Below are 14,721 nucleotides of genomic sequence, written 5' to 3' on the forward strand. Positions count from 1 at the left end.
TGAAGTCCCCTGGCCAGGCCCAACCAGCAAAAAGGTGGTAAAACATTTGGCCCCAGGTCGGGATGCACACCTCTGAGCTGTGAACGAGGCAAATCAGCAAGACAGGACAGGATAGGGAGCTCTAGAGCCCAGCGTTTGAACAGAAGCCCCTTTTCCTACATGACATCTTGGCACCCCCAAACCAACTTTTGAAAGCCCTTTGGTGCCATCACGTGGAAGAGTGCCCATCTCTGCTGCTCAGTAAATATCTTTTTGATGGAATAGAAGGATGCAGCCTGCCAGCCGAGTTTCCTTCCAGCACTGTCTCCCCTTACATGGGGAAGCACGGCAGCGAGGCAGAAAGAAGGGAACACCCCAGGCCGGGGAAGGGGGCTTCCTGGAGAAATTCCAGGTAGTGCTGCGAGTCCTCTCCGCCACACCTGGGTACAGGTGCCAACCTCCCCAGGGACAGGCAGTGACTGCTGAGAGCTCGAGGCATGATGAGTATACGAAACCATTTGGATGCACGTCTACAGTGAGTTGGAGCCAAGAACTCTTCAAATTATGTCTCAATTCTCCCCCACTTTTTAAAGATTTTTTCTCCCCTTCCCTTGCCCCTCCCCCCCCCCCAGTCTGCTGTCTGTGTCCATTTGCTGTGTGTTCCGCTTGCATTCTTGTCAGGCACCCCCAGGAATCTGTGTCTCTTTTTGTTGCACCATCTTGCTGCGTTAGCTCTCCGTGTGTGCGGCGCCACTCCTGGGCAGGCTGCACTTATTTGCATAGAGTGGCTCTCCTTGCGGGGTGCACTCCTTGCGTGTGGGGCACCCCCTGCATAGGGGTGGCCCTGCATGGCACAGCACACCTTGCGCGCCACAGCCCTATGTGTGGGCCAGCTCACTGCACAGGTCAGGAGGCCCGGGGTACTGAGCCCTGGACCTCCCATATGGTAGGCGGACGCCCTATCAGTTGAGCCACATCCGCTTCCCGTCCCCCCACTTTCAATCTAAATTTTATTCTCCAAAGTGTCTGCATTTTAAAAATAAGATGGTTAGTAGAGAGAGCAATATTTAAACCAAGAATAAAATGCATCAGCAAACTTTGGGACATCAAATCCTGCGGGTTAACGCATAGAAGGGCAGGTAAAATTTTGCGGTTCTGAAATAGTTTTACTTCAGTGATATGCAATTTACATCTTGCCAGACATCTCAAAACACCCTTTATATGACTGTAGGGGAACTGCATGTTCAGCATTACCTAATCTCCTCATAAATCCTTTGCCTTTTAATCAGCTAAGTGGCTATTTGCTGAATTTCCTTGATTTATTGGTATCTTTTGAGGGCTGATGACATGTCCAGATACTAAGTGATTAAATGTGGATGAAAATGGCACATCACCCTAATTATGATGGAAAAGAGAAGCATGACTGGGCATACCTAAGACCTTGCAGAGATGAATACAGACTATTTCTTAAAAGGGCAGGTTCCACAGTTGCAGAGAAAATGGCACTATCAAGCTAGCTTTTGCACAAATATCTCCACAATTCTCACTAGATATGTATTTGACGGTTTCAGCAGTTCCACAGAAACCAGACTCCCCTGAGAATTTGCCGTCCTGAGAAGCAATGCCGATTGCAGGCTGCTGGCTAACCTGAAGGTTAAAGTCCTGGTTTCTGTCTTGCCTTCACCACCACACTCTGCGTGGCCCGGGGAGGTGGGTGTTTCCACTTTCCCCAGGCCCCCCACCCCCTCCTTTACCTGTTAACCTAATTTAACCATAATACCCTCTTAAAGCACACACGACACATACCCTTTGATTTGCAAGGACTTTATGGAGGGGCCGTAAAATGAAAGGCAGTTGTTAGGCTTCTTTGGGTTGTTGGCTGTTAAAGTGCCACCTGCTGGAAACCCCAGTGATAACATTATACCGATCACATTGATGAGAGGCAGGTTATCAAAAAGGTGAGAAATGTAACTGCCTTTCCACAAAGCAGAACCCATTTTCTAAATACAAATGGTGAAAATGGCATCAGCAAAGCCCCCTTCTTTCTTTTTTTTTAAAGGATTTATTAATTTATTTCTCTCCCCTTCCCCCCACCCCGGTTGTCTGTGTCTATTTGCTGCATCTTTGTCCGTTTCTGTTGTCAGCGGCACGGGAATCTGTGTTTCTTTTTGTTGCATCATCTTGCTGTGTCAGCTCTCCGTGTGTGTGGTGCCATTCCTGGGCAGGCTGCATTTTCTTTCGCACTGAGCAGCTCTCCTTACAGGCCGCACTCCTTGCGCGTGGGGCTCCCCTATGCAGGGGACAGCCCTGCGTGGCAGGGCACTCCTTGCGCGCATCAGCACTGTGCATGGGCCAGCTGCACACGGGTCAAGGAGGCCCGGGGTTTGAACCGCGGACCTCTCATGTGGTAGACGGATGCCCTAACCACTGGGCCAAGTCCGCCACCAGCCCCCTCTTCTTACAGTGTTGCTACACTTCAGTTGCAAATTTTACTTCATACTACGCAACCCTTAGGAACAATCTAGCAACTCTTCTATACTATTCAGTAGGTTTTTTTTTTTTAATGGGGTAAATACAAAAAACCTGGAAAAGTCAACATTGTTCTAAAAGACTAAAAAAAAGAATGACAGGACGGTCTCAACTTAAGAATGTGTTGTGGGGAAGCAGATGTGGCTCAAGTGATAGAGCTTCCACCTACCATATGGGAGGACCCAGGATTGAACCTGGTGAAAAAGAAGAGAAAGCGTATCCGCGCGGTGAGCCAGTGCCCGTGTGGTGAGTACAAGTGCCCGTGTGGTGAGCCAGTGCCTGCACAAGTGAGTCACGCAACAAGATGCTGCTGCGTCAAGAGAGACGAAGGGGAGAGTCAAGGTGAAGTGCAGCAGAGACCAGGAACTGAGGTGGTGCAATTGACAGGAAATCTCTCTCCACATCAGGGGTCTCTGGGATCAAATCCTGGTGAATACTAGAGGAGAGAAAATGAGAAGACAACACAGACAGCAAAAACAGCAGGGTAGGAGGAGGGGAAGGGTGAAAATCAATCAATAAATAATAATTTTTAAAAATTTAAGTTAAAAAAAACAAACAAACATGTTGTGTTTCAAAAGCTCGTCGGTAAGCCAGATGTTTGGGGCATGTTCTCCCATGGACGTGGCGTCTGCAGTCTGGGTAAACTGCCAGGTCTCCCCTGCGCTTACACCAGGGTGCACCACCCTCAGTACTCTTACTTAATGACCTACTGCTACTCACAGTGTGGCTTCTTTGGGACCCTGAATTCTGACTTTTAACGTGGGATTCCCAGGTTTGAACTCCTTTCCCTCTCTCTGAGGAAAGGGGAAGACAGGATTAAGGTGGAGAGGTGGAAAGGTAACTTGCTGACTGTATGCATCTGCATAAAAGGCCAATTTTCAGGCCAATTTCCCATTAAACGTTCTGAAGTGGGACCAAATGTTTATTCAATAAACACCCGAGAGGTAAAATGATCAAAGAGCTAGAAAGATGAAAAAAGGCATCTGTTGACCTGGAAGAGCTGAGCCTGCGGTGAGGAGGGGCAGGTGATCCTCAAGCACTCCTGTCAGTGCTAAAGGAAGAGGAGCACAAGGGGCCAGGGGAGCCTGGAGCAGGGAGGTGGCCAGCCTGGGGGCCTGGAAGGCTCCAGAAGAAAAGACATTTGAGCTGAGCCTCAAAGGGCACGTGGGAGTATGCCCGCCAAGACTCTCTGCTTCAGCCCCACCATAATATGTATAGGCTTATTCTTATACAAGGTATTTTTAAAAATTAATCGAACTGAAAGGCTGACCATTTAACAGGAACATTTTCTTTCATAGATGGTCGTTAATGGTAGGGAGTGAAAACCAAACAATTGAAAAGGCGATTTTAATTGGCTGCAAAGAATGAAAGATAATATCACTTGAAAAAGTAAAAAAAAAAACCATTTTGGTGGATAAGGATTGAATGATCTGTGAGCTCGCTCTGAATTCCACTCTCTCCCAGCCTGGCCCCCACAGACAGGTTTGCCTCACCTTACAGAAGACAGGAGTCTGAAAAATTAGATACGAAGAAATCTTGAATAAAGACACTTAAAATCCACAAGGGGAACTGGTTAATTCAAGAAACCACCAAGTGAATGTATTTCCATGACTTCAAAATCTTTTCATAATGTAAACTCTTATTCCCAATTTATTATATTTTTACCATTAAAAAAAAAAAAGACATACATCGAGTTTCCTCAAAGTAGCGGAGTGATGATTGGTATTATCGTGATGCTACAACACATTAACACTTTATATTGAAGTATTTATAAAAATCTCACAGCACATTACAAATATTTGGTTAAGTAGCGTCGTGTCCTCTCTTAACACCTCAGGGGCTCCTGAGTCGAGCGGACCCCAGCCCCTTGCTACTCTCTCCAGGGCTGCCTCTTGCTGCCTTGCCCCCCCCAACCCCCCAGTCACCCGGCCTCCCCTGTAAGCTCAAGGCTACGAGGCCCAGGCAGGACGAAATCCAGAAGCCTCCAAGTGAGGACACCTCCTCCAGAAGCACCCTGGCCCGCCGCCCCCCGGCCTGGCCCGCTGCTCTCGGGCCGGGCGCCGAGGCGGGCTCGCTCCTGGCCGCCGCCGCCGTCCTGCCTCCCCTGAGATCCCAGCGTGGGGCCCGCCCACACCCTGCGGCCCCAGCACCGACATGTCCCCGGCCTCAAACGCAAGGGAACCACCCAGCCTTGGGCTCTTGGTATCTGTAATTATGACTCATTGCTTTGTGTTTCTCTCTAAAATCTAACCAATGGCTCCAACCCAGCGCTGCGGAGCCTTTACTCCGAGCCTGATACCTTCCCGAGCGTCCCCTCAGGCAGTGAGCTCCGCGTCACCCCCGGCAGCGGCGGCTCCCAGTTTCCCAGGAGGCCTCGGGGCGCCGTGTGGCTCCGCCTCCTCCAGCTACAAGATGGCGGCCTGGGTCTCCTGGAGGTTCTCCTCAATCTTCAGCCCCAGGTTGTCGATCCCAATGCAGGTGACGGGGGGCACGCTGCTCTCCGCCGGCTCTGCCGTGCGCGTGGGGACGGAGCAGTACAGCACGAAGCCCACCATGATGATGCCGAAGGACAGGATGTAGAGCCCTGAAAACTAGGAGAGAAGAAGCGGCTGCGGACAGTGCTCCTGCTCCCGCACGCCTTTCCTGCTGCCTTTTGGCAACCGGGCTTGGAGGGTGACCTTCCCGCCATCTCTGTTTTCTGAAAGCTGCCTAGAAAGAGGCTGGCACCCCATGGCCCCCACGTGTACGGTGGTCGTGCGGCTCTGGCAGCACCACCCGGCACCCTGGCCAGCTGGATCCTTGGATCGAGGGGAAATGGAACCTTTGCCTTCGCCTGGGAGAGCCCAGCTGCCCTGGACTCCACGACTCGTCCCGCTTACTGGAGAGAAAGGCGAGCGTGGGTGTCAGGAGAGCCCAGTTTAGACCGTAAGCACGGCTCCCAGTATGAGCCTGGGGCAGAGGAACGCACAGCCTACGAGAGAACGTGGAGGCACAGAGGCAACCTCTCAGCAACCCCTGGTGACTGCTGTCCCAATCAAGTTTATTTTTCCAATGCCTAATGTGTTATTAATATCTTGAAGGCAAGTGTTAAACGGTAAAACAGAGAAAACTGAGACAACTCAGATTTTTATTAGAGCCTGAGACATTATTTTTCTGAAGCCCAAACTCACTGCTGGCGTAAGGACCCGGGGAATGGGGCCTCAGGAGCATTGTCCACCCTTGCTGCCCCCAGAAGGACCAGCTCTAGCGGGAGCCCATCCTGACGCCCCACAGGGATGGAATTTCTGATGACCTTCCCCAACCTGCCCTTTCTTAGGATTGAAAACAACAAGCAAAATGCGGTGAAGAACGAACACAAATGCACTGTTGTTTTTTTTTTTTTACTGAAATGATACTCTGATATACCCCAAAGTTTAAATAAATTAAGTACTTTGTATATTTGCTATTATTTGGATTGGGGATCCACCCAAAACAAAAGTTCAAATATAGTAAAAATTAAAAGAATATTTGTTTTTAACAGCATGGCGAATAAAGCACATAAAGAAAGTAGCTAAAGACTGACCAGGAATGGCATTGTTAAAACAAGGAAAACTGTGAGGCATAATTAATGTGTAATTAAATGCCCAGGTTAATTTTTCTTTTCCTGGAACAAGCAAACCTAACTTAAGAAAGATCCTGCTAACCTGATTTTAAAATTAAGAATGGCGGCATGCTCTTTTAATCAGGCCAATAAATATTTTAAAATTAGCTTGGAGTTCGTATTATACACAATAAAAAGGGTACTGACAAGTGGATGACAGAAAAAGCAGTAAGACAACAGAAGGAACTGGGAAGTGGGAAGAGAAAGAAGATTCAGGAAACAGAAGAAAGAAGAAGCAAGATCCACTCTGTAAGGCAGAGAAAAGGAAAAAAAGAGTTTTGAAGCATGTCTTAAGTAGACTTAATTCAGCTGTGGATTTCTGGGGGTTGCCATTGGCTTTGGCATGTTCATTTTTCACAAGGGTTCAATTACTTCTTAATTTTAAACCTTCAGAGCGCCTTAAGGAATGGAATGGCCACAGCCCTCCACGGGGCAGGAATGTCTTCCCTGGAGTCAGGCCCTGACAATGTCAAGGTGAAGGGATGAACTGATTCCCTACCACCAGCTTTACTTCTTGGACCTGATGCTTAGCACAGTGCCCAGCACACACCTGGCACTTAATAAATGCTGTGGAGAAAAGAATAAGAACTGAGAGAATATTAGGAGAAGCTAGAGCTGTTTAGAATAGGGTGCTAACCTTTTCAAGTGGGTATTACGAAGGACAATCATGCTGTCCTATGTAATGTTCAGTGTTACCTGTGGAAAAATCCACATAACTTGTTCAAAACATGTCCCATTTGCTTCGGTGCTCTTTAAATCTTCAGAAGAAAAAGTATCCTGTCCCTCTTGAGAAGGCAGTTTAAACTAAACAGAAGCACCTGTCTTACAAGGAGAGGCGCTAAGGGAGTGAGGGAAGTCTCCTGAATTTCCCAGGTTGCATTTTATTTTACTCTTTGTGTCTGGAACTATACAGGAAACTTCTTGTGGCTACTCTGTTCAGTAAGTGTCTACTCAAGATCAATTGCAGAGGAATCAGAGTACTGAAGGTCTGACACAGGGGACTGTGAAAATTTTAAAGCCTCTTTTTCAACTGTCTGCTTTTAAAAATCAGAGCTAAAGTTACCTTAGATACCACAATGTATACAATCCATGGTGCACTGGACTCAAGATTCTGTTTTTAAACATTACTTCTAAATTGCTAGATATGTTCTTCATGCTCTGAAATTTTTCCCATCTCTCTAATTTACTCTGAAGGTCAGAGCAGACCTGCTCTTTGCTCTGTAGGTCTTGAAATGGACTTTGACCCAAAACAATAAAATCTGATCTGAGAGTGAGCTGCTAGACAGGTCAGTGACAAAGAAACAAAAAAACAAAGAAAGGACTTTACAGATTGCTTTGAGAATAATAGTTTAAAGTCATGTGCCCAAAAGATGACATATAAAAGGGCTCTTTCATATTAAAGGTAAGAGCAGTGGAAGAGCAAATATTTAGATTAAGGGAATTTATAATAGGTAATGACAAGAATATTTCATTTGTACTTTGGACGCTTTTATCTCTTTTATCTTCTATCTTCCTTGGACATTATTTTACTTATGAGGGAAAAGTAAAAGCTAAACTACTAAAGATAAATCAATACATTTAGTTAAAAAAAAAAAAGCACAGATGAGGGGGGCCATGTTATACTGTTGAGTGCTCGGGCTTTCCTTTCACAGTAGACACACTATCATCTCCTGGTGGTGGCCAAGTGAAATGCAGGCAATCACCACATAATTAATTTACCTACTTAAAGCCACCTTGACAATTCTGCTCTTGTAGAAAAAAAAATCCAGACCTGTCAGATCATTTCTCTGATTAATTTTGATGTTACTTTTGTATGCAAACAAGCAAACAAAAAAAGCTTTATAAATATTCCTTAATTCAGGAATACCTTAACCAGCAAGTCTGCAAAGATAACAGCTGGCTCCTGACACATTAACATTGCAGGGAAAACATGGTTTATGCTCCTTAAGCAGAACTTTCTGAGAACTTACTGAGCTTGATGTATCAATAATTAAACTTGCATAGTGAGCTCATGGCTGAATCCCGGGAATAATGTAAATCGATGCCAAAAATTCTTGCCTAGATACAAAATTTTACAAGGACAAAGAAATACAGTTGCAATCCCCATCAGATACTTAAATGATCAAATAACAGCCAACATCCTAACTATCTGCAGAAATGACTGTAGCAAAAGATAGTGAGCAGGTCAACAAACATTTACTAAGGGTATACTAAGAAGGACAGATTTCAAAAGCAGCAGTTCTCAAAGTGTGGTTTGGAAACCTCTGAATGTCCCAAGATCCTTTCAAGAGGTCTGTGATGCCAAAATTATTATCATAATAATACTAAGAAGTTATTTGCCTTTTCCACGTTCATCTTCTTAGAAGTATAGAGTACAATGTTCCAAAGGCTACCTGATGTGTGATATTGCAAGATAGAATGAAGAAGTAGATATGAGAATCCAGTTATCTGAGAGTGATTTTCAAAAATGTAAAGCAATGCCACTCTTCTCAATAATTCTTATTTTGGAAAATATAGTTTTAAAATACGTTGGTATAATGGATTATTTTCTTGATGAGTTAAAAATTTTTAATTTCTCAGTTTTAATTTCTAATATAGCAAATAACATTAGATATCACCAACTGGGGTAGGTTGTCAATCATTTCTAAGACTGTAAAAGGGTACCAAGACCAAAAAGTAAGAGAACTACTACCCTACAACTTTTGAAATTAGATGTGCAGTGGGGGGAAAAATTGACTTATTTGGTTCACTCTGAAGTATGAGACTGTAACATGATGAATGCATAAGCCTGAGTTTCTCATACTAACAAGGAAAATAGAGGAAAGGTTCAGTGGAAAGACTAGATTATAAGATGCATAATTAAGATTTAATCTTGACTTTACTACTAAACCACCCAACCACCCCTAACCTCGCCAGGCCTTCCTTTCCCATCTCTAAAGTGAGTTGGTTTGACCGTCATGCTCAAGGGAAGGTGTATCAGACTCCCTGGGGAGACTATTTCTTCAAACAGTACATATTCACTCCCTTGCTTCTCTTGAATATACTGATCCCTTCCCTCCCACCTCCCTTGAGCATTACTACATATAACAGGAGGGGAGCTGATGGGAGCAGGTCACACTTAGGAATGCTACGATGTGATGGAGACAGAAGAAGCCAGAAAAAGCACTGGATTGAAGGATATCCAAGGTCCCTTCCAGATATGAAATTACCATCAAAGACAGAATAATTCCAATTCCTGCATGCTGTTACACATCTGCCTATCCCTCCTTCCACTGGAAGCACCAGGCCTTAGGTCTGTGTTCCAGGGCAAGGAGAGAGGACAGAAAAGCTCAAAGTGATCAGCCTGGGTTGGACGGTCCCTCGAGTAGCTCCAGAACTGGTTGTTTATCACCTGGCACCACAGTTCTAGGAGTTCCCTACCCCGGGCCACCATTATAAAAAGGAAATCCGGCGTATTTCCCCCTTTAGAAAAGCCCTAAAATGGCAATTCTTATTTAGAACAATTTTCTAAGTCAAAAGCAGTAACAGAAGGAGTGAAGACTGCCCAGCGAAATTTTCACCAAGAGGAGGTGGTTTTACTTGGGGGTCTGGAATCTTGAAGAAACCAGCTACTGCTTTTCGACCAAGCAAGTGTTCATTTTTAAATACAATCTATTTGCTTACCTTATGGCAAAATAGAAAGAGACCAAAAAAAAGGCTGTAGAGGTCAGCTGTAAGGATACCCAGGTTGACAGACGTGGCACTGGTGACTTTAATCACCAACGGCATGAAGCTGTACAGGCAAAACATACAGAGGGCAAATGCCACAAACAGCAGGACTGTGGAAAAAATGGAACATCTGATATTATAGGAAGAAACAAGGCAAAGGGGCTTAAGGCTTGGCTACCATATAACAAAGAAGGGATAAAAAGCTCTCTGGAAAAAAAAATAACAAGTTTTAACAGAGATGAAGAACTTCCAAAATTCAACAGTATTGGACAGTCATGACCATAAAGTCTTGCTTGAGGTGTGATTTAGTCGGTGGCTCTCATCACCCCATGCTTAGCAGAGTGATGCCGCTGATAAAAAGTCAAAGCGGCATCAATTCCATGTCAAGAAAACTCACTCATTAAACTTTTTTGTTTTTGTTTGGTTTGTTGGACATGACTTGTGTAGCTGGATTTGGAATAAAGTGTTTTTAGAGCATCAAAGGCAGTTAGGCCCATTATCTTTTGTTCGCCTCATTAAATTAAATGCTCCAAGAATGCATGATAGAATTATCCTCTTTCGGACAGTCCAAATCAGGTGGATGCCAACTACATTAGCAGCATCTCTGCTTTGCAACCACTTTTCCAATCTCACTCCCACACCTAGCACACTCGCACACACACGCACGAGCGCACATACACTCACATACTCTTTCTGTCAAACTAAGTTATTAATTATCCAAGCACGGTTACTCTTCAATGACATTTTATGTACTATTTAACTTCTTTCCATCCATCATTAAATAAGATTGAAACTTTAACTGTCCCACCCATTTCCTTCTGCTTTAATTACTATTGCAGATGTCTAGGAACACAAAGTAAGCGTAGCAACGGAAGACTACGGGTGATTACAAACCATCAGATTATTCGGATTAATACTTCATAAGTTACATCAAGCAAACAACCTTTGCAGGAAGCTTGAGGACCCAAGATACAGATCTTACTGAAAGCTGAGTGTGACTAGAGGTCAGTCTTGTTCAGAATTTCCTAGTAAAGGAAGGCTCTTTCTGCAAGATTAAAAATTAACTTCTATGGAGGTTCATCTACCAACTCTCAAAGAAAACTCACTATACACCACTGTTGCTCTGTGTATAATAAATTACATAGTGATTTTACAAAAATGCCTAAGCATGATCAAAATGAAGTATTTATTCCTTGGAGTGTGTTTTTGCCAGCTGAGGGAAAAGGATACTCACGAAAAAGAACTGTCATTCATTTACATACCAATTTTCCAGTTCCAGGGAATGCTGACAACCTCCGTGTATTCCACGATCAATCTATGAGCAAATCAAGAGGTTACAGAGAGATCCACATACTAATTTTTATTGTTTTATAAGCATTTTTATTTCTGTATTATGTAATGAATTGTGTTAGCTTTTAAAATTTTTCTTAGTATATAAAAGCAACTTTAATAAAGATGGCAAAGAATAAAGCCAAAGGAGCCCAGAAAACTATTTTTCCCTTCCTTAGGACACTTCAATAGTAGTCAGCTATAGGGGTGGACATATGACATTGTGCTATGAATGAGCTTCTGAAGTTAATGTGTTAATATTTTCTGGGAATAACTGAAAAAGAAGATCCTAGAATCCTAAACATCACACATATGTAAGAAAATGAAGAAAATTCATGGCATTCCGACATTCCTCTAATAAACGTTTAGCGGTTAACTATTTAAAATGTGAATTTGGACTCAATAAACAATTTTAGTACTTGGAAAGTAAATCTATGATCTATTTAGAAAATGTGAGATTCTTACAGCTGGATGCCGCTGATAATTGTTCCAAATAAGCCCACCATTCCTAAAAACTCCTGCCTGCTCAGCTTCTTCACGATGTACTCTTCACACACGTTGGAAACGGCGTAGAGGGAGGCCCCGAGGAGGACCAAGATGTCGCCGGTCAGCACACTGCTACCTACGGAAGAGGAGCCACAGAGACACCCTTTCAGGCAGGGGGACCTCTCCAGCCCCCCTGCAGCAGGTGATCTTGACCTGAGATTTTGTGGAAAGAGCAACCCTGATTTCTAAAATGTAGAGTCTTCGACGCTTTTCACTTTAGGGCACAGTTCTATGGTTTTTCGTGTTCTGACTCCCCTGGAGGACGGTGGTGCAAACCATAGGGCAAGGTCCCGGTGACAATCCCATGGCATGACAGGTTAACGAAGGTGGGCTCGGGTCAGTTTGAAAACTCTAGGGAAGGAAGCTGTTTTCACAGTAGTTTCCTCTCTGAATCACAGGAGACACTGAAGTCATCTATAGACTGAGTGAGTTTATAGACTGCTATTTGGGTTTCATGCTCTCAGTTGCCCGGACTTTAACAGAGAGAACAGTAAATAGTTCTCAAGCAGAGAGTGACTTTATTATTATTATTTTTCTAAAGATTTATTTTCATTTATTTCTTCCCCCTCCCCTGTTATTTGCTCTCTGTGTCCATTTGCTGTGCGTTCTTCTGTGTCTGCTTGTATTCTCATTAGGTGGCTCTGGGAACTGATCCTGGCACCTTCTGGAGTGGGAGAGAGGCGATTTCTCTCTTGCGCCACCTCTGCTCCTGTTCTTCTATGTCTTCTTACTTTCTCTCCTCTGTGTCTCTTGCTGCGTCATCTTGCGGCACCAGCTCTCCACGTTGGCTGGCACTCCTGTGCGGGGCAGCTTTCCTGTGCGGGACGGCATTCCCACGCAGGGCAGCGCTCCTGTGGGGGCGACATTCCCACATGGGCCGGCACTCCGCGTGGGCCAGCTTGCCCTCACCAGGAGGGCATGGCGCCCTATTGGTTGAGCCACATCCATTTCCCAAGAGTGACTTTAAAAAAGGTGAAGCCAGTGAACACAAAGTCTCCTTTTTGATTTAAAAAAAAAAAACAAAAAACAAGAATGTACAGTCGTTTTTCTGGTAACTGATCCCAATGTTTGGACCAAAATATCACTACAAATATATATAGAAACTTCTGTCTCGTGAGATAAAACAAAAATACTTAGAGTGACAAAAAGGAGCAAGGACTGTGGGCATAAAAACTGTCTCATGGCAGTGGTTACAAAATACCAGGAACAAGTAAATCTGAAAACAAATATTAAGATGTCGTTAACCAGGACATGTTTTCTGCCTTTTCCTGTACCTTTGCGAAATAAAAGCAAAAATGTGAACAGAACTTTTTTCTGCGAAGGAAGCGGAGACGCGGAGCCCGTCTTACCTGAACTATCTTCCCTTCCTGCTAAGATGTCTGCACCAACCATGGTCCCCACGCCCAGGAGACAGATGGCCACGGCGATGAAGTGGACCACTCTGTACCTGGCGTAGAGAACGAACCAGGAGAGCGCCATCAGCACAGGAATGCCAAAGCAATCCAAAAGCTGCAGGACAGAGAGACAGACAGCTTAGAGCGTCCCCATTAGCGGAAAATGGGTAATTACGTAATAACAGGAGCCAGCGGTGCCTGAGGATTAACTGTTGCCAGCCTTTTGTACTTAAGTGCTGGACCTGCATCAACTCATTTAGTCCCCGCGATGATTATGAGATTGAAATACAATCCCCACTTCACACAGGAGGAAAATGAAAGGACACTGAACAAACCACATAGCTAAGAAATGGGAGAATCAGGCAAGTAACCCTATGTTTATCCTGAAAACCAGTAGGCAAACGGTCCTTCCTGCGTGCATTCATTTGCTAGGTCAACAAATGTTTGTTAAGCACCTCCCCTGTGTGAGAGACTGTTGTAGGAGCTGGGAATTCAGAGATAACAAGACAGATACAAGCCTGCCCTCAGGAGCATGCGGATGGCTAGACAGATAATAGAATAAATAACTACACAACTAGATATTTAATTGCAATTAGACTAAGTGCAACTAGAAGTGCTCCAAATAACAGGCTATTAGGAGAAAGCATAACCCACACAATCTTCCCAGCCAAGTGTCCAACCCCTGCTGTGTGGAACAGAGACTTGTTCACAGCAAATACTCTTGCTCATCTTCATCATGTGTTCCCTCCCTCACCTGCTGGTCTCAGGCCCAGGGAACACTCGCTACACCCCTGCTATTGCCAATCTGAAATTCGGGGCATTAAGAATGCCAAAATTATAGCAAATCCCAAATTATTTGCAAGATAAAAAAAAATAGAGACTGCACTCAATTCCTCAATTCACAAGTTTTGTACAATCTATCAAAGGATAAAATACATTTAATATAATCATCTTCCTAAAACTGATTTATCACTCGCCCAGTTCTTTTTCTCAACCTTGGCCCTGATTCTCTCTGAATCTAGTTAATCTTGCCTAAGGTCAGCCCCTAAATCTCCAGCAGCCCGTTTGATCCTGCACAGTGGTTGACTGATGGCCTTTTATTGTGATGTCATTGCTGGAATGAGACCCACCCCGTGTGGGAACGGGCACCTTGCCTTGTTATTTATTCCAGCTTCTGAATTCTAATCTCCGAAATGCTTTTTGGAGGAGCCAGTCTGAGTAACAAACCATTAAATAATGCAAATGATAACAGCCTGTCCCAAGAGAAACCGGCAGCCTTTAGCCATGACTTAACAAACACTAAACTACATTCGTTAAACAGAAAGACATTTTTTAAAAGCCACTCTAGAAACTACCACAGAGTACTCCCTGTCCTCAAGTTGTGTCTTAAAATGAAGCTTTGCTTTGCTCTATTTTTAACGTTTTGGTGTCTACACGGGGAGGAGTGGCACAGGAGTTGCCTGCATAGTGGAAAGAGCGCCAGCAGCCTCTGGGCATCCCTGCCACAGACCAACTGATCTCTAGCCACACTGGCTGAGTCAAAACCGAAACGAGGAGACCAGACTGGATGACTTCACAGGGCCCCTCCTACTCTGA

The 14,721-nt window shown here is 44.5% G+C and overlaps 1 protein-coding gene across 4 annotated transcripts in view; it reads right to left on the reverse strand.

The window, feature by feature from the left end:
• Window positions 1-4,064: 4,064 nt before the first annotated feature.
• Window positions 4,065-14,721, reverse strand: part of SLC35F2 (solute carrier family 35 member F2) — a 63,638-nt gene continuing 52,981 nt past the window's right edge. For all 4 annotated transcript variants that reach the window (XM_058289509.1, XM_058289508.1, XM_058289510.2 and 1 more), the window contains exons 4-8: window positions 13,081-13,240; window positions 11,651-11,807; window positions 11,119-11,171; window positions 9,812-9,966; window positions 4,065-5,099 (exon numbers count right to left, since the gene is read on the reverse strand). In XM_058289509.1, coding sequence (XP_058145492.1) covers window positions 4,914-5,099; window positions 9,812-9,966; window positions 11,119-11,171; window positions 11,651-11,807; window positions 13,081-13,240 — 711 coding nt within the window. In that variant the 3' untranslated portion in view covers window positions 4,065-4,913. The remainder of the gene's footprint in view (window positions 5,100-9,811; window positions 9,967-11,118; window positions 11,172-11,650; window positions 11,808-13,080; window positions 13,241-14,721) is intronic.

The sequence above is a fragment of the Dasypus novemcinctus genome, chromosome 27 (assembly GCF_030445035.2).
Source record: "Dasypus novemcinctus isolate mDasNov1 chromosome 27, mDasNov1.1.hap2, whole genome shotgun sequence".
Classification (NCBI taxonomy): Eukaryota; Metazoa; Chordata; class Mammalia; order Cingulata; family Dasypodidae; genus Dasypus; species Dasypus novemcinctus.